The 21,831-nt window shown below is 42.3% G+C and overlaps 1 protein-coding gene across 1 annotated transcript in view; it reads right to left on the bottom strand.

The window, feature by feature from the left end:
* Positions 1-21,831, bottom strand: part of DOCK3 (dedicator of cytokinesis 3) — a 176,773-nt gene that overhangs the window by 53,263 nt on the left and 101,679 nt on the right. Inside the window, exons 15-23 of the mRNA XM_056501874.1 lie at positions 15,827-15,951; positions 10,867-11,029; positions 9,668-9,774; positions 8,802-8,973; positions 8,274-8,371; positions 6,556-6,639; positions 6,138-6,238; positions 4,763-4,844; positions 593-763 (exon numbers count right to left, since the gene is read on the bottom strand). Coding sequence (XP_056357849.1) covers positions 593-763; positions 4,763-4,844; positions 6,138-6,238; positions 6,556-6,639; positions 8,274-8,371; positions 8,802-8,973; positions 9,668-9,774; positions 10,867-11,029; positions 15,827-15,951 — 1,103 coding nt within the window. The remainder of the gene's footprint in view (positions 1-592; positions 764-4,762; positions 4,845-6,137; positions 6,239-6,555; positions 6,640-8,273; positions 8,372-8,801; positions 8,974-9,667; positions 9,775-10,866; positions 11,030-15,826; positions 15,952-21,831) is intronic.

Below are 21,831 nucleotides of genomic sequence, written 5' to 3'. Positions count from 1 at the left end.
TACAGTGGTCTTTAAAACTGAAACCAAAACTCAGCAGCATCCATACTAACTTTGAGTATTGTCTTCAGCCCACATGGAATCTTCACCAAGTCCCCTGGGCCATATTCAGTGATGCATTAGATACGAGCATGGGCATCACAACATGTTTGTGGTCAGGCTGCACATGATTCTGTCTGTAATTTTAGCACATGCTGGAATTGTTTACCTGAGTGCAAATACATCAGTTGAACTCACTGTGATGCTGCTGTGACTGTAAGTATTGATTTGAAGTACTATAATGAAGGATTTAGAAATTCTTGAGGCCAACCATAAGACATAGGAACGAGAGGGACTTGAAACCGTAGTTTACTTTTGTGAACAGCAAAAACTGCATTCTCATGTGAGAAGTCACTTCCTCCTAGAGTGCCCCCAGTCCAGCTCACCTGTGCTACTGTTAAATGCCATTAATGGGTGCCTTGTTTTCCAGCATCACCAGCTAGTTAGGGGGGAAAACTCCACTGACCTGCATTTAACCCCCCTGTGCCCACACCTCCTACCCGTGCAGGAACAGCTGCCTCGTGGTTTGCCAGTGGGAGAGTGGGAAATAGCAAACCTGTGTGAAGATGAGAGTCTCAGAGCTCCTGCTGTCCAAGCTGAGCACAAATCTGATGGACTGGAAAAGCTCCTGGATGCTGGAGCGGAACTGCTCCTCCTCCATTCCACAAGTAGCTCTGGAGTAAAGGATCCGAGATTGGACAATGAACTTGAAAAGATATTCCAAGGCCTTAGGGAGCAGGAGAGGAAGGAGATCAAGACAGAGAAAAAGAGAGAAAGAAAAATAAAGGAGCTTTAAAGAGAACCAGGAAAGACTCTACATGCATAATAACTAAATTTTTGAGCTTTAGAAAGGAGAATGAAAAACAGGTTTTATAAGTTACATAATTCAGTTGAGGAAGAGCTCCTCTTAGGCAAGTACCCATTCTCAACCAATAATCTTTGTTACTTGCATGTCCCACAAACAGAAAAAGCATGCATTTACATCAAAGAGACAAATCTGAGTTACATAATTTGAGGAAAATTTTGGTCAAGGTAAGAAACTTCTGGTTTTCTCATGTCTTGGCACAATGATGAAAGTGTCTGAAGAAGCTGTTCTGCTTTCTTTCAAATTTTTGTAAATGGCATTATTTAGAACTGCATTTATTTGGCAGCAGTGACCATAAAGCAAGCACAGTATTGTGAGCTGCTGAAACAAGTCACTGCCCTATCAACAGTTCTGAGACACCAGCCCAGCAAGGTGACACTTCACACACCTTGACACTGGCTGTGCACAACTGTCAGTGCCAGAATGCGCCAATTATCAGGGACATCACTCATTCCCTTAGTGCTTAACAGGATTCACCAGCAAAGCAGAATTAAGGGAAGACATAAATCATGGTTTGATGATATCCTCAAAACGCAGCACAGGAAAACAACAGGCTGAAGAATCAGCAATCATAGGCTGTAAAGAAATCTTAGTAATATTCCACTGTATTCCACGGAAAATATTCTTATCTCACTTCAATGCTGGGAAACTGAAGTTAATTCAAATACAGATTTTGCTCCCAAGAGATATTTTTGCACCCATAGAAGTCCCTCTCTGTACCATCACACAATATGCACAAGTATGCAATGCTATGTTGTAAGTTTTAGAATGTCACAGCTTTAAGGATATAGAATGGGAAAGTGAAATTCCTCACAGAGCCATCATGGATTTCAAAATGCCATTGACTCTTACAGCCTTTATTCCCTCCAAAAATTATGGCAACTTTGGTAATGCAGCAGTTACTATTTATACTACTGATCATCTCCCAGTGAAGCTTCCTTACACCAAAGAACTTCATCAGGAAACATCAGCTGCATTCCTGGCTCATTTCCAGACAAAGGCCAGTTGGTTCCCAGTCAGCTCTCCAAGGCTGACATCCCTGTGCTAACACCAAACCCAGCCCATGCAGTGCTCCTAGTGCTGCTTTAGGGGTTCAGTGTACATAACCATAATTCTCATCTAAAGGCTCCTAACTGCAATGTGAGGATCATGTTTAGCAGTGAATCAAAGCATTTGTGTGTGCACCTCCATAATTCCCTGTGGAAGGTGAGATAGCAGGGCTCAGAACACTGCTTCCCTAGCACAGACAATGAGCCAACACAGGCAGTGAACCAAAGAATTCCCAGTGTTTGCACACATGGCTGGGATGCTAAAAACACAAACCAAGTCTTGGTAGCACAAGTCAGCACCAGGACTAACTTTGGCTCTTGCTACCTACAACATCACAAATATGATGTGTATTTGTGCCTAAAGACATGCAAGAGCACTGAGATAAAATCCCAGCCTTCAGTGATGTTTGGCATGTTGTAAAAGATCAGTGTCAAATTAAAGTAGGTGCCTTACACACACAGTCTGTGTTCATGTAACAATGAGCACTTCTGCCCTGTGACCAGCAGGGAAGACTCAGGAAAACCTCCTGAGGGAGAAAAGCCCTGTTGGTTCCCTAATTTAGGCAAAACCCATCTATAGCTCTGCTGGAAGACAACTGAAGCTGGAAGGGCATTTCCTTGACACAGTTCCTTAGTTCCTAATTTCCTCAGGGACAGCAAAATTGGCTGTGGAGCCATTCACGGACACTTGGTTACAGAAGTCCCCTGGGAGGCACAGACAGCTGTTCCTGGATGAAACTTTTGTTCAGCTTTGTATAGGGCACAATAAAGGAATATGATGATGTGTTCTAGGCAGAATTGTCCTTTCAGTTATAGCTCCTCCAAGTTGCACAGCAGGTTTTGAGAATTAAGAGCAGTCTTGAGGGAAGTAAGAAATTTTAGAAATCCTCTAGAACTCTGTTTGTTAATGCCAGGATTGGAAATCAGAATCCTATGAGACATCTGTATGTCCATCATGAATGTACATGATCAGCCAGGAGCTGTAAGAGTGCAGAGTATTTCAGCAGCAGCTTTAGGGCACTACACTGAACAGAGAATTCAGGGAAAAAGGGACACAGAGCTATCTTGTTTTCTCAGTCAAAGAACAGCTAACTCAAGGAGTGTGGTGAATACATCAAAGACCATAGAAATCCCCAACAGTGGAAGCTGGTACTAGTAATGACACATTAGCAGTAATAATGGCTTTGGTACAAACTTGCTCCAAATGCCTGGAATAAAATCTGGAAACAAAGAAGGAAATCAGTCACTTCCCTATAATGGGAGAAGGTAAAGACTTGAATTTGGGCCTGCAAGAGACACCTGCAAAGGCAACTGTCTGAATAAGAAGTGACAGCAGTGTGGGTGGCAGAGGATGTGCTGTCAGGTCTGCACCAACTCTGCTGGTAATTTAATTCCTGTGTTTGGAAAGGCTTGGGCTGTCAGGTCTGCAAAGTGACCTCCCTCACAGAGGGAACAGCCATGTTCCAGGCCAGCACTCGAGAGCCCCAGTAAGCAAAGAGCTGCCTTGGAGGCTGAGACACAACGTACATATTCACAAACTTCCCTAACCCAGCTGCTGAAAGACATTCCAGTATTCCTGTCATTGCTATTTCCAAACAGGACTGCTATGAGGTTCAACAAATGCAGATCACACAGGGACAATATCCTACATCTCTCTTTGTTGCACTGCATAAAGCACTAATGAGTGGTTTGAGAGGCAAGAAAACCTCCTCGAAGTCATTCCAGCTGGAGATCTTCCTCTCATCTCATAACTTTAATAGCTTTTTTTGCAATTAAAAATGAAAGGAAAAATAAGGATATGAAAAAAAAATAATTATAAAGTTGCTAATTCCTTGAAAAGGCATATTTACCCTATTTTTACCATTCCATATGAAACTGTGGTTGAAAATTCCAAAGAAGATGTTCCTAAACATGTCAATATCTACAAAGACAAAGCAAGCACTGGTGTAATGTCCTTGTATTATCTGAATAGGATCCTAGCAGGTGATCTGGAAAGTGAAAGGATGGCATTGGCAGTGTCCTTCACCTGGAAGAGGTTTCACCTATTTGTAGTGACAAGTGACAAAATCCAAGTGCTGATCACTGCCACTGCTTCCAGTTCCCCAGGTGCCAGACACCAGCCCCCTTGGAGGCAGAAGGTGCAGCTGGGCATTCACTCAAAGAAAAACATCTCCCTGCAAATGTTGGCATCTTGTATTCATGCACCTGACACACTGACTTCCAGGCTATTTCACATGGCAAAATGAATACTCTATCTATTCTCTGATTTCTTTGTAGTAGCATCAAAATATTCCTGGTGTTTCTCACAGCTATGACTCCCTGGGACATCAGGCTCCTATCACAGAACCATAGGTCAGGCCCTGTGCTGCTTCTGAGGATTTCCATCCAGTTAAAGATTCATTTATCTGCTGCTTAAAATACTCCAGGACTTCAACCCGTGGTACAATGGAGCTGTGTCACAGCCAGGAATGAAGAGCAAAACTTTGATCCATACCACCCACACCTGATACACTCAAAACTGCTGCTGCATGGAGGGCAAGGTGTAGCCCATATCAATGGAGCATTTATGCACTGGCCATGGATATAAGTCTCACTTAAGTTCTCCGTAGGGTTGCAAAAAAGCTTAAGCGGACTTAATTCTTTCAATTTTAACAGCACAAGACTAAATCTCCCCCTAAAATTAAAACTGTGGTTTTATATATAAAAATCTGGTTAAACAGTCATAGGAAGGCAGTGGCACACCAGCCTTGATTCCATTTCCAGCCCTTCTGAGGTCCCAGAGGAGCAGGCAGCAGCCTGCAGTGGTACCTACCCTCATTGCCTCCTGGATGTGGTCCTGGCGCACCAGCTCGGCCGAGCGGTCCATGTACCACTTCAGACACCGGATCAGCTCCCTGAGGAATAGAGCACAGCAACCTTCAGCACCACTGCTGACAGCCAGGACACATTTGGGTTTTAGGGAGAGATCTCTAAACCAGTCTCATTTCCCTTTGTTTCAGTGGTCAGTTACAGCTGTCCTCAATACTGAATTTACATGGTATGTACATTTATTTAAGTTTCAAAACCAGAAAATTATTTCTTCTCTGTAATTGACTTGGACCATGAGGAACACTAAGAGAACATGAAAAAGATGTTATTAGAGAGATAGCTTTGATAAAGGCATGGTTCTAAGACCAAAATATACTTTTGTTTTATTCAGAAATCCCAGCTCTCATCTCAGTAAGAAGCTTTTAGAAGCTGAGATCACAAAGAAAATACCTGCATCTATTTTGCTAAGTGCACGAGACCATCTGGACTAACTTACAAAGATGTATTAAACCTATGTTTTATTTCAGACATCAGACTACCAAAAAACACATGTTTTGTCTGAAAGATGTGCTAATTAGCACAAAGCAGAACACCTTTTTACCCTCTGAAGAGGACTGTGAGGAGTGTGCTTTCTGGTGTTGTATATTATCTATGGGTTTTTAACTGCCGTTCATAGAGTATTTTTAATATTTATTTTAATTACACAAAAAAGTGAATTGCTTAAAAGAATAAAAATTAATTATTAACTATTTTTTATGGTTTATTGTGGCCAAAGATAGAATATACTCAGATACACAAAAGCAATGGTCTATAAGAAAGAAAAAACCATCACCCAGAAGGGTACCTGTTACTGCTTTCAAAAAGTCTCATTGTCTGATGCAAGACTCTTTTCAATACCAGAAATTAAAGCAGAATCTTCAAAGTGACAGTGAAATTTAAATTTCTGATCTACTGAAATTAAATTGTAACCAAATAGAACACCTTATGTGAATACCTGTCTACTTTAGAAATTACAGTTAGTTCTCTAAGCTTTCACACAAGTCGTGTATCCCAACATCCTTAAGATGAGGAATGCATATGCTCCTGGTAGCTCATAGACTACAGACTGATAATGTGTTATTGCTGAGTGTCTCTTCAATTAAAAAAAAAAAAAAAAGAAAGATTTGCCAGTCCAGAAGGGCAAGAGAAATAACCAGTGTGGTGGACAGTGTGGTGGGGACATTCAGCAGCTTTTCCCTCCTTACATCTGTGCTGGAAAGCTTCCATGTGAGCAGCTCTACTTTTGGGGACACTGCTGCCAGGAAGGCTGTGATCCTAACAGTGCCACCATTCCCAAGCTTGGTGATGCCACCTCTCAAAGGGAGGAGCACAAGACCTACTTGTAAGCCAGAGCTCCTGCAAAGTGCTTCTGGATGTAGGTGTCCATGACGGGGCGGAAGTGGAAGTACTTGCTGTCACGGAGCAGGTTGATGATGAACACCTGGGGACATGGAGAAGGGAACCCAGCTCAAGGAACTGCACATTGCTGCCAAGAGTTTACAAACAAGTGACCCAAGGTAAGGAGCATTCAAGTACATGAGCTGTTTAAACAGCCACACTTGTGTTATCATGAGAGCAAATACTGCTGCTCCTGGATGTGCTGAGGTCAGCCTGCCCTTCTCACCCAAGATCAATACAGAAAACACAGCTGGATTCAGCTGAGTATTTCATATTGGACAGAAGCACAATATTAGCAACATGACCTTAAGAAACTTAAAACTCACTGAGCATGAGACAAATAACAATCCAGCAGCTTACCAAAGACTGGAAGACCAACAGACCATACTTCTCTGTGTTGTCATCCAAAACTACAAACAACGTGTCCAGAATATCTTGTAGGAACTAAAATGACATGAACAAAGAATTTCAACTTAAATTGTATTCAAAAGATTATTTCAAAATGTTTTAAGTTCATACATGTTAATATAATTGCGAAACACTTGCCAGACACAAATTCAGGTTCACACCATATGATGTGACATTTAATTTGATTTTAATAAGAAAAAATTTTTCTCTTGGCAAGAAGTATTTTCAAACAAAAATGAAAGAAAACAAACAAACAAAAAGAAATATGTACTATACACCTGATTTGTAATTTTGACTGAGTATTCCTCTTACTTTAAGCTGACTGGAAGTGCTGCCTGACACCAGTGGCAAAACACCTTGCTCTCATTCTCAAATCATTGGAGTCTCAGGTACTGTTCAGCATCAAATCTGAGGCTGGGCAGTACATTAAATTATGTTTAATACTGACATTTTTGTTAAATGACAGAAAGTAAAGCTTTTCTAACAAGCATTAATTGGGGCAAGTTACACATTGCCAATTGTTTCTTTCACCCTTAACTCCACAGCTTGTTGAGCACTGACAGTTCAGTGATTTTCTTTCTGAAAGTACAGTCCCCAAAAGGGTGAGTGTGAAGGAGAGTGCTGGAGATCATTAACTGCACCTTCTCTCATGATTTTTTAATCTACTCTACTTAAATTTCTAATATGGACAACAAGAAATAAATTACAACAATTTATGAAGTCTCTGAAATGATAAAATGTCTTCTTTTCTGAATTATTACATTCTGTTCTTCATATCCCAGTGCCAAATGACAGCTGATTTATGGGGAGAATCAATTACTTCTTCCCATGAAATAATTCAATGCTTTCTTTCTCTATAAAAAACAGATACTTGTACTGCCCTACAAACAAAGTGTACAAAACATGACATTCTTGAAGAATTCCAATATAAATGGGATTTGTGCTCCCCTGTTACTGTTACCAAGTTATCACAAAGAGTAACATTCCAGATTTAGCAACACTCAAATGAGTTACAGTGAAGTGGCTTTAATGATAAACTGCTTATTAAGGGATTTGTCTTCAGTTTCTTCTCCTTGGTTGTTTATGTTAGAAATCAGCTTTTCAGATACTTCCAGATTTACAGAAATAAATCCTAGGGAGAGTTTCCAGCATACCTAAGATTATCACAGGCATATCTGAAATGCACTTTGTTTGACCACAAGTATTCAAATGCAGTTGGAAGCTCCTGGGCTTGAAGGAAGCTCAGGCCACACAAGATTATCATGTAGAGCAACAGTGGCTGCAAAACCTGGTGAAATGATGAGCTGGAAGACAAAAGACTGGTGCATCACTGGCTGGATGCACCCGAGAGCCCCTGTCAGGGTCTGTGCCTGCACCAGCAGCTCTGTGGGACTGCAGGCTGGAACCACTGGTGCTGAGGACCCAGCACATGTAGCTGAGAGAATCTGACTAAGGATTAGCTCTGGTTTGATCCCACAGACTTACTGTGCACTAATTTCTCAAATGTATCTTCCTGTCCAGCTTCACATCATAATAAAATCCCAGTTCATACTAGCTGTTCATAGTGTGAATCAAAAAGCACAGTAAGAGGGAGCCTTCAGAAGTGGCCTGCAGGTCTGAACTCACTGCCTATCACAGATACATCCAAAGGCTGTTATTTCATGTAGTACCTTAACAATCTCCTCGCCACTGACATGTCTCAGTCTTCCCAGAATATCCATCACTCGATCTGGGTAAGCTTTCCATTTGAGCAGGGCAAGCAGATCCACTGCAGAGAGAGGGAGGAAGAGCTAGAACCACACACAGACCAGAGATTCCTCACATTGCACTTCACCTTTTGATGCAGTCCACACTTCTTGGGAAATTATAAATATATATATATGTATAATAGAAAACAAGAAGTACAGTATGGACTGAGTCAATACTTGTAATGGAGAAAGAAATGGAGAAATGGTAAAGTGCTTTGAAAAGAGTAAAGGCTGCATTTTTCCCTGTGTGACTGCACTGTGGACAATCCACTCCTGTCTGCTTGTGCTTTAGGGACATTGCTGTAAAAAAATCTTTTTTACTTAGCTGCTCTGTAAAAGCCAGGCAAAGCAAAACAAACCCTGGATTGTGTAGAAGTGCTAATAGTGAATTTTTTTCTCTCTTTGCAAATTCCTGCTGCCTTGGACAGTTCTGAGGGCTCAGCAACTCACCATTCTGGGTCAGTTTGGTAGAAGAGAGCTGTGTGGAGACTGAGAAGGTCTCCTTGGTGCTGCGCTGGAAGATGAGGCTGGAGGGGATGTTGGGGCAGCCGTTGTAATCCTCCTTGCAGCAGGGCAGCCCCAGGTAGAGCGCGTGGTTGTTGAACGTGCTGTTCTCATCACACTGCAGGGACAGCACCAGGGACAGAGCTGTACCATGTCCATCTCATCCCACACACCCACAGCCTGTCAGCAGTTCCCCAACTGTGCCTGTGCTGAGATTTTTGTGGGTGCACACCAACATTTCCACAGAAAAGCTGTGCTTGGGGGCCTGGGCACGCCCAGAACAGACCCAGCTCTACAGAGCGGTCTCCAGCCACTGCCTCTTTAGAACTCACCAGATCTTCCAGATATACACTTAGTGCTGCTGCCTGAAAATTTTACTAAACAAATAAACCCAGGTGAATGAGCAGGAAGGAAAAACCCCAAAGCCCAAATCTCTTGCTGCAGGGCTGCCAAGCTGTGGCACTGCAGCACGAGGCATTTGAATCCAGCACAATGTCATCTTACAAAGGCACAGGGCAGTGCCTCAGGCTGGTAGAAGTGCTGAATGTTCATGAACACCAGTATGCTTGAAGTCAAAATGGATGGGATTAATAGCAGATAAATCATCATCATTAGGATGGAAAAGGTGAGCTGCACCTAGAATAGAAGGCTCTATCCAAACCATGTGATTTTGAAAGTATAAAATTTTGAAACTACTATTAATCTGTTCCTCACACACTTCTAATAAGGGGGAGAAGGATAATGTAATGACCATTACTCATTTAAGTAATGAAGTAGAGACGAGCAGTGAGAAGTCTGCAGAGAACTGGTACCTTATAAACATAAAGCTCATGGATATCATCTGACAAGGTCGTGCCATCATCTCTCATCAATGGGGTGAATGCAAAACCAAAGAGCTTCTTTTCTCCCTTGTCTTTTGCTGCAGCAAGAGATAGAAAGAAGGAATTGTATTTGTGCATACCCTGTCTGTCAGTATATACAAGATTACTCATCAGCTTCTCCACATGCCTAAAAGAAAACAAGCAGCTTACAGAACAAACAACTTTTCTAATTCTAATTTCTTTTTTCTAGTTCTATGTAAAGGACTGACAAGCTTCAAATCAAATACAGCAAAATCTAAACTGTTTATCCTGCAAAGAGAACATTTTGTAGAAAAACACAACAAAAGAGCAGCAGGGACAAACATCTACAAAGTGCTTTGCCCTGCACTGATCGTTCACCATGTTTTTAGGGTGCCCTTTGATAAATTCAGCAGAAGGCTGCTTAGCAGTGTCTCTTCACTGTATTTTAGGCTGGCCTCTCTTTCCTGCTTTCTACCACTGACAGCCTCATCCAGATTTAACTGGCAGTGGAAGGAGATGAGGTCTTTTGGCTTTGCCCTGGTATCTTGGGCTGACTTTATGATGCTTGTATCCCCAAATTGTCTCTTCTGTTGGTGTTAAATATTGAGCTGTGCAGCTTTGAGACTGGTTCCAGGAGTGAAGGGGGACAGAAGAGGTGCAGAGTTTGTTATCAGACTGCACTTACTGCCCTGTATCCTTCACACAGACTGTGCTGTCTGCAGTGGACAGCAGGAGAGAGCTCTCCTTGGCTCTTGGTTAGTTTTTGGCCAGCTGAGGCAGAGAAGCTCCCTGGATTGTGGTTTTTTTTTTTTTTTTTTCCCTTTTCTCTTGGAATTGTTTATACCTGCTCTGGACTGAAAACCCAGAGGAGCACTGGGAGCTCACACCTGGGCCCCTGGGCTGTGACATTTCCCAGCACTGGAGGGACTGAGAACAGCCCGAGTGAGCCAGGCTGCAACCACAGAAGGGACTCTGCTGAATCTGCCATCTCCTCAGAGCAGTGACAGGTTTTGTTGTTTAGCATTGGTCATTTCTGTGCTGGGGAGTGCTCTGCCTGTTAAATAAACAGGATTTTTTCCACATCTCTCTGGGGCAGTGTTACCCCGAGCCAGCTGGGGAGGCACTGCTGGAATGTTCCCCCAGGGGAGGCTCCGGGCGCGGGCACTCACTGGAGCAGTGGCGGAACTCGAAGCGCAGGTGGGAGCCGCGGAAGCGGTCGATGGGGATGGGCAGCTTGACGATCTCGCCCCAGCGCGGGCTGTTGTTGTGGTACAGCACAAAGGAGTGGTAGGCGCTCCTGCTCGGCTCCCCCGAGCCCAGGCTGATGCAGTCCTGCCACCAGAGCAAACAACTCAGCATTAAACATCACAGCACCACCTGTGAGTCATTTTATTACCCAGTGATAACCTTTAGATAATTCATGCCTTTCTGTAGACATTAAAGAGTCAGAAGCAGAAATTCAGACACAATGAAATGTGAAATTTTTTAGGAGACCTTGAAACTTTGTTTTGGGTCGAAGGGTGAACTAAAAGACCTGAGATACTAGATGAATCCCAGTATCTTAAGTTATTATTTAAGGTAATTTTCCATCAAGCACTGAGTAGATACAATAAACACCTAGGTCCAAATATATAAAATTGAGTCAAAAAAATAGGACATAATAGGACCATCACTTGTAATATTAGCCTTATGTGAAAAGATCCTTTAACCAGATTTCTGCTTCAGTATCTCAGTTCAGAAGTGACAACTGACCTTTCCAAGCTCTTTATAAATGTTCATCTTTCAAAGCTACAACTATCCAGCCTCTCCAAGTATGCCAGAAATTTCTAATCAAGTTACTTCCTCAGTGGTAATCAAAGAATTTCTGTGTAATATTCATCACCTAAAAAACATAATTTGATCTAAATTTCTGCCTTCAGATACAACAAACTCAGAGATCTTGCCCAAGCTATGCCCACAAAATACAAATGAAGAAAAACATGAACTGATATAGTTCAGAAAATAAAGAAATCCTTAGAATACAAGTGAAGGAAAATAGGACAAATAAGGACAGTAAAAGGCCCTTTGTGATGAAGACATGGAGCAGGAAGCATATTTTATTAATATATGAGTACTAACCCTGCACTTATGAAGAGATCCAGGAGATACAACACCTCATAAAACCAAGCAGAAAAAAGACAGCTTGGAGATTCTTCACTTTTAGCATGTCCAAGGATAATGAATCCAGGAAGAAACAAGCTAAGCAGACCAAGAATAACACAGTAAACCCCCCCCATGGAACAGTATGATGACAGGAACTGCTACTGGTAAATTCCCCTAGGCATCTATAAATTCTACCCCAAAAAAATACCAGAAATGTTGATTTTTAAAATCTGTAACCATCTGACTGCACGGTCAAGAACATCCCATTAACCAGACCCAGTTAGTTCAACCTCTGGCAATAATCTGCTGGCTTTGAGGAAGTTAAGAATTTGTGAAGGAGCCCAAAAGGGAGGAAAAACTCTCTGGAATTCTGGGATTCAATGCAAGGATAGCTTATGTGGACAGAAACTCACTGCAAAGGCTCTGATCCAAACTGGGTGACTGAAGGCTGAATGCACTCAACTCAGTCCTCTCAAATAATCCTCCATCACATGGGATGAACCACAACCCCGGATTTTTTAATACAGCAGCAAGAATTAAGTGTTGCAGATAACAACAGGTTAGTAGAGAGCAGTGCCAGTACTGCAACACAGAACACTCTGGATCCCAGCTCTATTCTGTACTAATGGTTGTAAAGAGTAAATGGCTGGGCTTCAACACAGCAATTCCAAAACATCATTCTGCATTAGGCTCTTAGGAGCAAACAAAACAGTATTTCTATTTCCTCTATTTCCTACACAAGGTGCAGTAAAAATTCAAATTTTCATGTGAGCTTTTTTTGTCCCATCAAGAAGCCACCTGCTCTGGCAGACAAATGGCCAAGCTTTGAATGCAGCTTCATACTGTGAACTTCAAATAAATGAATAGGCTCTTCTTCTGGTTGTTAACTTAGTTCCCATGCAGTTATACTGCAATCTATAGTCTGAGGAGGGCAGACTGGTAAATCTTTAATTTTATATTGTGATCTGCAGAATACAAACATCAGACTAATATCCAGACACCTAGTGACCCTGAGACCCAAATATGGAGGGGAATTAGAGAGCAGATGCAGGGAAGAGAAGCTAAACTAGAAAAACTAGGAAATTTCTACTGTTAAAGGTGTGCCTTGCAATTCATAGGCTATTCCTGCTGCTGGAGCAGAAAGAAGAAAGAAGTGAGAAATATGTCAAAGGATTTTTTTTTTTTAATTTTTCAGGCTATATTGAAAGATACTAACAATTGAGTAAGATCATTTTGAGAAGAAAATACTCTTTTTAATTTTGAACACCACTACATTCTGGAGGTAATTTTACTTTTTAATTATGAACACCACTACGTTCTGGAGGTAATTTCACTTCTTTCAGTAGGACTATTTCTGGATCAAGATACACTCAGCAGCAACGAGGAGCTGAGAAAATTCTCATTAACACTGTGCATGGTTCTGCTAATGGCTTCACAAAGGCACAATTCAGATTTGGATTGTGCTGCTGATTGGGACAACTTTAAGGATTTTACACAGAATCACACAGAATGACTGGGTTGGAAGAGACCACCAAGACCATCGAGTCTATCCCATGCCCCAACACCTCAACTAAAGCATGGCACCAAGTGCCACATCCAATCTTTTCTTAAACACATCCAGGGATGGGGACTCCACCAGCTCCCCAGGAAGAGAATTCCAGTATTTTGGCACTCTTTTTGTAAAAAACTGTTTCCTAATATCCAACCTGTATTTCCCTTGGCACAGATCAGACTGTGTCCTCTGGTTCTGTCAGTCCTGCCTGGAGAAAGAGACCAACCCCCCTGAACACAGCCACCTTTCAGGGAGCTGTACAGAGTGATCAGGTCACCCTGAGTGTCCTTTTCTCCAGGCTGAACACCCCCAGCTCCCTCAGCTGTTCCTCACAGGGTTTGTGTTCCAGCCCCTCACCAGCCTCGTTGCCTCCTCTGGACGTGCTCAATGTCTCAGTGTCCTCCCTGAACTGAGGGGACAGAACTGGACACAGCACTCGAGGTGTGGCCTCACCAGTGCTGAGTGCAAGGGAAGAATGACCTCCCTGCTCCTGCTGGCTACACCATTCCTGATCCAGGCCAGGGGCCATTGGCCTTCCTGGCCCTCAGGGCACACACTGGCTCATGTTCAGTTGTCTGTCAGCCACTAACCCTCAGGTCCCTTTCTGCCTGGGCACTGTCCAGCCCCACCATCCCCAGCCTGTAACATTGCAGGGGGTTATTGTGGCCAAAATGCAGGACTCGGCGCTTGGACTTGTTAAACTTCATTTTATAGGACTCTGCCCATCCACCCAACAATTCCAGATCTCTTTGCAGAGCCCTCCTGCCTTCCAACAGATGGACACATGCTCCCAGCGTAGTGTCATCTGCAAATTTCCTAATGAAAGACTCAATGCCCTCACCCATGTCACCAATAAAAATATAGAACAGGACTAGCCCCAGCACAGGGGACACCACTGGTGACTGATCCCAGCTGGATGCAGCTCCATTCACCATCACTCTCTGAGCCCAGCCATCCAGCCAGTTCTTAACCCAGCAGAGTGTTCCAGTCCAAGCCACGCGCTGCAGCTTTTCCAGGGAATGCTGTGGGACACAGTGTGAAAGGTCAATGAACTCTCAGTGTTCTGCCCACATTCACAGGCATTGTGAAACAGCAGGAACCAAAGACCTCCTAGACACAAACCAAGTGTCTTTGCTGCTTTGACTGCAACCATACAGAGGAGTAATACCATAAAAACTGGGACAGAGAGTTTCTTTTAAATATGTGACCTAAATTTTAAAACCCCACAAAGATCCTTTATATGTAGTCTCTCCTTTATGGCAAATCCTAGAATGGTTTGGGTTGGAAAGGACTTCAAAGCTCTTGTTCCACACCCCTGCCATGGGCAGGGACACCTTTCACTGGGTTGCTCAGAGTTCCATTGAACCTGGCCTTGAGCACTTCCAGGGATGGGGCAACCACAGCTTCTCAGGACAGTCTGTTCACCTGATTTTTTTCTAATTGGACTGACCATCCTTCACAGTGTTTGTGCAATTCCTGTCCCACTCTCCCATGTAAAGCTCCAATGTACTTTACAACAGTAATAACAGGCAAAGACAATGAAAAACCAACTTTATCTCAGTGAATGACTATTCCAACCAAAATCACCAAAGAAATTATCTGGCTTTTGTATGCAATCATCAGGCACCATTATGTACATTAGCATTTGAAGATGCTGATATTGCAGTTTGAGATGCTGATATTCTCTTTGTTCTCGGCAGACTGAAATCAACTGATGATTAAAATGTGGCCACTCAATTTGAAAAGCTTAGGCAGAAAAGGAATCTGATCTTCCTGCAACAGCTCTGAGCACAAACAAGTTTCTTACAAGAAACACACTTTCCTTTTAATGAAACCACAAGCAGTTATAGTAATGAAATTTCTCCTTTCAATTAAAACCAGAAGATTGTGGCAACGTATTCAGTACACACTTTTAGGTGTTTAGATTGTAGTAATGGCTACCAAGCCCATTTTATTGCAGTGGAGGTAAAAGAATAGGTAGGGGGAAGTTATTTCTGATAGCTGCTCATGCTGAAATCCTTCCTGTTTACTTCTCTACATTCACAACCTCCCACCCACCTCCTTCTCTTCAATAAAACTAAAAGAACAGAGGAGGTAAAACAACAAACATAAACAATCCCCATCCCCAGCTGGAATGGAGCCAACCTAGGGTGAAATTTTATTTTCCAGAACTACATTCAGTACTGTAACCCAACAACTCAGATTTAGAAGTCTCCCATGGAATCACATTTTGTGTTGTATGACACATAATTTAATTTTAGATATGCCATATATTCCTCAGTTCTGATTACAGTTACTCTACATTTTTTTACTTTAGCCACTGACATCACATTTGGAAATCACACAGGCTTTTCGGTTTATGAGTATTTTCTCCAAGTCTTCTATCTCCATATAAGGGAAGTGCACCTGAGGCTCTCAGGGAAAGCAGCACTTACTTTCAGGATTTCTCCATCGGCATAGAGCACGTACATGGTCACCTCGATGTTCTTCTGCACACTCTTGCCACCCCTCTCAAAGTCCCCCTTCTCCAGGGTCAGGTACAGGTCATTCCGGATGTCACCTGCAGGGACAGAGCAGAGCCACAGCCTTAAACTCCACAGGGGACACTGGGGACCGGCCCAGTTCCATTCTGCAAATCCTTCCCTGTGTTCTGCAAGACGATGGCTGATGCCCCAGTCATTCCAAGCAGCAAGTTAATTGTTAATACGGATGAACAGTTTATATCAGTGCATTAAATCAGACCATTGTTAGTAATGCTTTTAATAATGTGAACTCAGAATCAATACTGGTTTTAATTATGTAAGTGAGGAAGGGGAAAAAACCTCTTACTGCTATACTGTGCCTTGTTAGCTGAGCTGGAAGTGTCAGGCTGAGCCTGACAAAATGTCCTTAGCTTCAGACTTACTATTTCCTATATATTTTACAAAAAATAAGTATTTTTGTGATGATCAGAATAACATGTTCAGTTAGCCTTTCATGCATTTTCTGTATTTTCATAATTTCCTTTTATCATAACAACAAAATAAAAGCAGCCTTTTTGGAAACCTGATCACAATTCAGTTCAGACAGATTAGGAAGGAATTATAAATGTAACTTTTGCTAGTTTTCTGGCTGGCCTCTGCTATCCATATGCATGGCTATATGAAAGCAGGCATATGGACACTTGCCAGCTGCTCACTGCGTCATTTGCAGGAGCTTTCAGACCAAATTACTATATTCAGAAATAGAAATGTTTGTGTCTCAGCATCTTGTTATCCTGAGTTTCACAGACTCTAGCTCACTCGGCTTGGTTTTATTTTAGAATCTAATTTGGGAAACTTTAGGAAACTAGTTGCTTTCAAAACTAATGTGGTAAATTCTAAGGTCTACACCAAAAGGACAGCAAGTAACATCTATTTTTCTGTAAGATTTAGTTACTGTCACCATTTTATGATGGTTCATACTTAACATTTCTTTTTATCTACTTGCCAGAAAGGCAAACACACTAAAGGGCAATATATTAAAAAAAAAAAAATAAAATTAAACCTTTTCAAGGCAAATATTTCATTAATTAGCCCCAAGACACTAAGTAACAAAGTAATGGAACAAAGCAGAGACTCTTTCAATGTCTGACTTCTTCCACTTGGAGAAGCTGATGCAGTTAAATCTCTGTATTAATCAGAAGCACAATGAAATAAGGCAGCATTTGCTTTCAGTCACTGAGGGACATCCTTTTGTGCCCCTCAAAGCAGTGTTTCAAATCCCTCCTGAAATCAAAAACACCACAGAACTTGTTCCTTAATCTACTGTAGGGACAAATAATAGAAGCTTTCAGTCCTGCCTTTGCTTTCAATTTTATTTCTGGAGATAAGTACAATTCTTTCAGCATGGAAAGCCCAGCTCTGTGGCTGCCAGTCAGTGCTTCCCACCAGGACCTCTGTGTGAATGGGATCTGTGTGCAGAGCTGCTCCTTTTCCCAGGAGCCTCCCTCCCCTGGGGGGTCAGAGGCTGAGCTGCCAGGGGGCATCAACAGGGAAAAGATGACACCAAGAGCTTGGTGAAAGACCTCAGATATTGGATCTGCTTTGGATTATCAAAGCACAGCATCAAATGCAACAATCCATGGGCCACAACAGAGAAAATTATCTTGGGGTTCATCAAGCTGAGGTACCTCTATCCTGACTATAGGGATAGCAAGAAAATACAAAATTCATCACAAAATATGGTTTAAGTTGGGCCTTTTGTTTTGAAAATTCTCCTGCTTAACAGACTCCATCCCTGTTTCTCAGTGGTTTGCACAATTAGGAAAAAAAAGTTTCAATTTGTATGCTATAAATCTTAATAGAAATTAATTGTATTCACTATAATTAGCATTTTGGAGCTCCCTACTTATGACCTCTTTTCTGGAAGGCAGTCTGGCTACACAAAGTCCAATGTCAGATAGCAAATAATTTTCCAGCCTAAATTAAAGGCAGCATTTGGTTATATATAGCATCTTATCTTCTATTAAGCTTAACAGGAGGGATATTACTCCACTAATTAAAAAAAATGCCTTTGGGGTGGGGTGTAGAGGGATCTTAAAACCAGTAGATTTGCATAAAAATCAAGGAAGAAGATGGGGAAAAGTATTACAGTGAAATATAACAGTGCATCTTCTCTTGTAAAAATAGTCTTCAAAATAGATCTTCAAAAAATAAAAAAAGGTCACGCATTCAGTAAAAATAGGCAGTAAATGTATCTAACAAAGACAAAAAAGCATTTGACCATAAGGTAGGGTGATTATTTTGGTGGAAATCACCTTCCTACAAGGAGCAATCTCATTTTCCTAACATATCAGTTGACCTGAGGCCTCACAAAACTTTTGCTTTCCTCCATTTGCTTGTGATTTTGAGGGATTTGAGCTCTGATGCCCCAGTGGGCAGCACAGATCCCAGAGCAAATGCTTGAGCACAGTACAGTTTATTGCAATCACTGCTCTGAGTGTGCAGGGCCAGAGAGAAAGCTCAGCCCCATGTGGGGCTGGGCATGCAGGGGGCACAGGGAGGCACCTGGCACAGGACACCTGGCACAGGACACCTGACACAAAACACCTGGCATAGGGCTGCACCTGGTACAGGACACCTGGCACAGAGCACCTGGCACAGGACATCTGGCACAGGACACCTAGTACAAAACACCTGGCACAGGACATCTGGCACCGACCTGGCACAGAACACCTGGCACAGGACACCTGGCACAGGACACCAGGTACAGGATATTTGGCACAGAACACCTGGCACAGGGCTGCACCTGGTACAGGGCTGCACCTGCCACAGGAGACCTGGTACAGGACACCTGGCACAGACCTGGCACAGGACACCTGAAACAGGACACCTGGTACAAGATATCTGGCACAGACCTGGCACAGACCTGGCACAGGACACCTGGCACAAGGCTGCACCATGGTGGCATCAGTAGGACCAGGAGCAGCCTGGGCAGCTCCATCCCCACTGACAGGGATGTGCCCAGGCAGGAACCTGGGCTTGGCTGGATTAATTCCATTGGAGAGAGACAAAGAGATAAATAATGAACTTGTTTAAGATGTCAGACAGTTCATGCAAATGACTGCACAAACAGCTCTGTGCTTGTGATAGCAAATCCTGCATTTGGGGGAAAACCAGGCTGGTATCTCAGCTTGCACCACAGAGGCTTCAGGCCTTCCCAAACAGCAGCACAGAGCAAAAACCTGGATGAGCTGTGGCCTCCCATCATCACAAGAGGAATAAAAAGTGCTACAAGGCCAGTGGGCCATGTGTATTTATAGAGCAAAGCCTGCTGATGTCATTTGAAGCTGAGGTCTCTGTGCAGGTTGGCTGTCAAGGAACTGAAAACCTCATGAGTTTTCAGAATGGGATTCATTTCAAAGCCCATCTCTCTACAATTGTTTTCCAGTTAAAAACAAAAGTAAACTTCTGTTTTGGTTTAGTTTAGGTTTGCTAATTTTAATACGCTTAAATTTTTTTAGAGATAGGACTGAGGAGTAAAAACAATATAGGCTTAAAATTTAAAAGGGTATAAGAAAGAAATTTATTAATAACACAGAGTAAATAAGAAATTTGAAATAAGATTTTTAGATCACTTTTTCTTCTCACCTTCTATATTTCTTTACAACAACATACAAAGACACTTCAGTCAGTCTTTTACTTAAATAATTATTTCAGTTTACTTTAGAGAGAGAAGTTTTTTTGTTTTAGCTATAGGGTTCTTTTTTAAGAGAAGAATAAAGTTGTCTTGTGTCTTTACTTTCACAATTTGCATCTGCCTGGGAAGATCCAAATCATGGAACTTTTTTCATTTTTACAGTTTTTTTAGAGCTGTGTTATGGATCATGTCAAACTTATGGGGTATTACTTTTAAGGGCAAGCTGTTTAAAGGCAAAAGTTCTCTTAATTTTTTTTTCCATCAAATGTCTCTGTTCATCCTTTTATTTTCCAGAACAGAGACCTCTATTTTCTTGGGGCAAGGCATAATTTCTTTTTAGCATAATCCATGCACTTTTTATATACATGGTTACTGACATTAATTCCACATCAAATGCCTTGAAAGACAGAATTTTCCATGATAATATTAAAAAATCATTTACTGATGTGTTATGGGGCTCTTCATTTATCAACTCCCTTCACCTCTATTAAGGTATTTTTGTTTGTCTGTTTTAACCTATTTACTAAGGCCAATGTCCAACATACAGTTATTTAAATTATAAATCATAAATTATAGCTTGGGGAGGTTCACTTGTATTGAACGGAAATCCTTTCTCATATCACCTAAAACTATTTTAATAGTTTAATGGGGACAAAAATGAGTGGTAGAAAAGACCACATGAGCCAAATATTGATTTTGCATTTGCAGTATAAAGGAATGTACTGGAAGACTTCCAAATAATTATTTATCATTTTCAATACTTTATAACCTGAAGCAGCCCAATGGCCACTCCTTGTCTAGTTTCCAGCAGAAGAAATGGGAGTTTTTGGGTTTTTCCTGAGTGTGTAGGTTTTCCACTGGAAGACTGACCAGTTACTTGTACTGCAAATTAGTAACAATTTACAGGAACTGTCTGCATTCAATCAAAAACGTTTTATTCAGGAATCCTAAAGATTTTGGACACTGAGGACAGGAATGGTCCCTGTTTTGTACAGAAGAATACTCTATCAAAAAGGGGTACATAATTCACAGAAGTTTCTGCGGGAGATCACTCAATTCTAACTTCTTTTTCTGAGCTGCCAGGTGAGTTTTTTGTAACTTTGTGGACACGTAATATATCCCTGCAAGCTGGGCAAAAGTGGCAGTTCCCAGAAGTCTTGAGTGTGTAGGTCTAGTTTCAACTAAGTAAAATAGCTATTTATCCAGAGAATATTGGGTGTTTTTTTAAGATGAAAGTTTAGTATTTTACAATACAGGCAGCCAAGCGAAAAAAATCAGTATATTAGTGTTTAGTTCTATTTTTATCAAATTGCTGAGCTGGTCCTATTCACTTAGGGCCCCACACTGTGATGTGATGCACTATCTGCTGGACTCTAACACCCCTGGGTTTGGCATCTCTTAAAAAACAGTGGCATTTCACAGAAGAGTGAATGGGCAAGAAAAACAAGCAGAGTATCTTCCACAATGGCTTCTGAAGAAACCCCAAACCTCCTGTCTACAAATGAACAACCAGAGCCAATCAGAATCACCCCACTGACCTAAGCCAAGCTCAAACTGAGGACTTGGGCCAGCAGGAAAAGCTTTGAAGCAAAACATAAAGTGTAGAGGATTTCTGTCCATGTGCAGTGTTCTCAGTGCTCTGGCTGCATCTGCTCGAGCTCCTTGCAGGGGAGCTGCTCTGCTGCCTGGCTGAGACTCTCACATTATCCTGGCCATTCCCCCTCTGGATGCTCTTCCCTGGAAGCTGCTGCTTTGGAGGGGGCCAGTGACAGTGACCTCAAACAGCAAAACTGGCCCTGAGCTGGAGCTGCAGCTGCCTCCAGTGCAAACACAGCTGCCTGTGCAGGGCAGGGACAGCAGCACGGCCGAGGCTGACAGGAGCAGCTCTGTGTCATCTCTTCACTCCTCCAAACCAGAGGGAAGAGGGACAAGGACAAACTGGCCAAGGCTCAGTGGGAAGGGTCTCCAGCAGCCCTGTCCTGCTTCCTGGCTGCCCCTCAGGACCTGCTCCCAGTCCCATCTCCCACTGTGTGATTCTCCCTGGCTTTAACAGAGCCATCCCCTCTGACAGCCCTGTGAAGCCCCTGAATTCCCACTGCTTTCCTGGCACAGTCCCACACTCTGGGGGACACATCCCATCCATTTCAGCAGCTCATTTCTCTGCCCCTTCACCAGCCAGGCAGCAGTTTTTTTTTAAGGTCTATATTCTTGAAATAGTTACAATAAGCAACTATTAACATAATTGTGAGCAATACAGCAGCAAGGGGAAACAAAGCTTCTA

The sequence above is a fragment of the Oenanthe melanoleuca genome, chromosome 12 (assembly GCF_029582105.1).
Source record: "Oenanthe melanoleuca isolate GR-GAL-2019-014 chromosome 12, OMel1.0, whole genome shotgun sequence".
NCBI classification, from domain to species: Eukaryota; Metazoa; Chordata; class Aves; order Passeriformes; family Muscicapidae; genus Oenanthe; species Oenanthe melanoleuca.
Note: the sequence above shows the minus strand (reverse complement) of the source record. Positions and strands in the feature narration are given on the sequence as shown.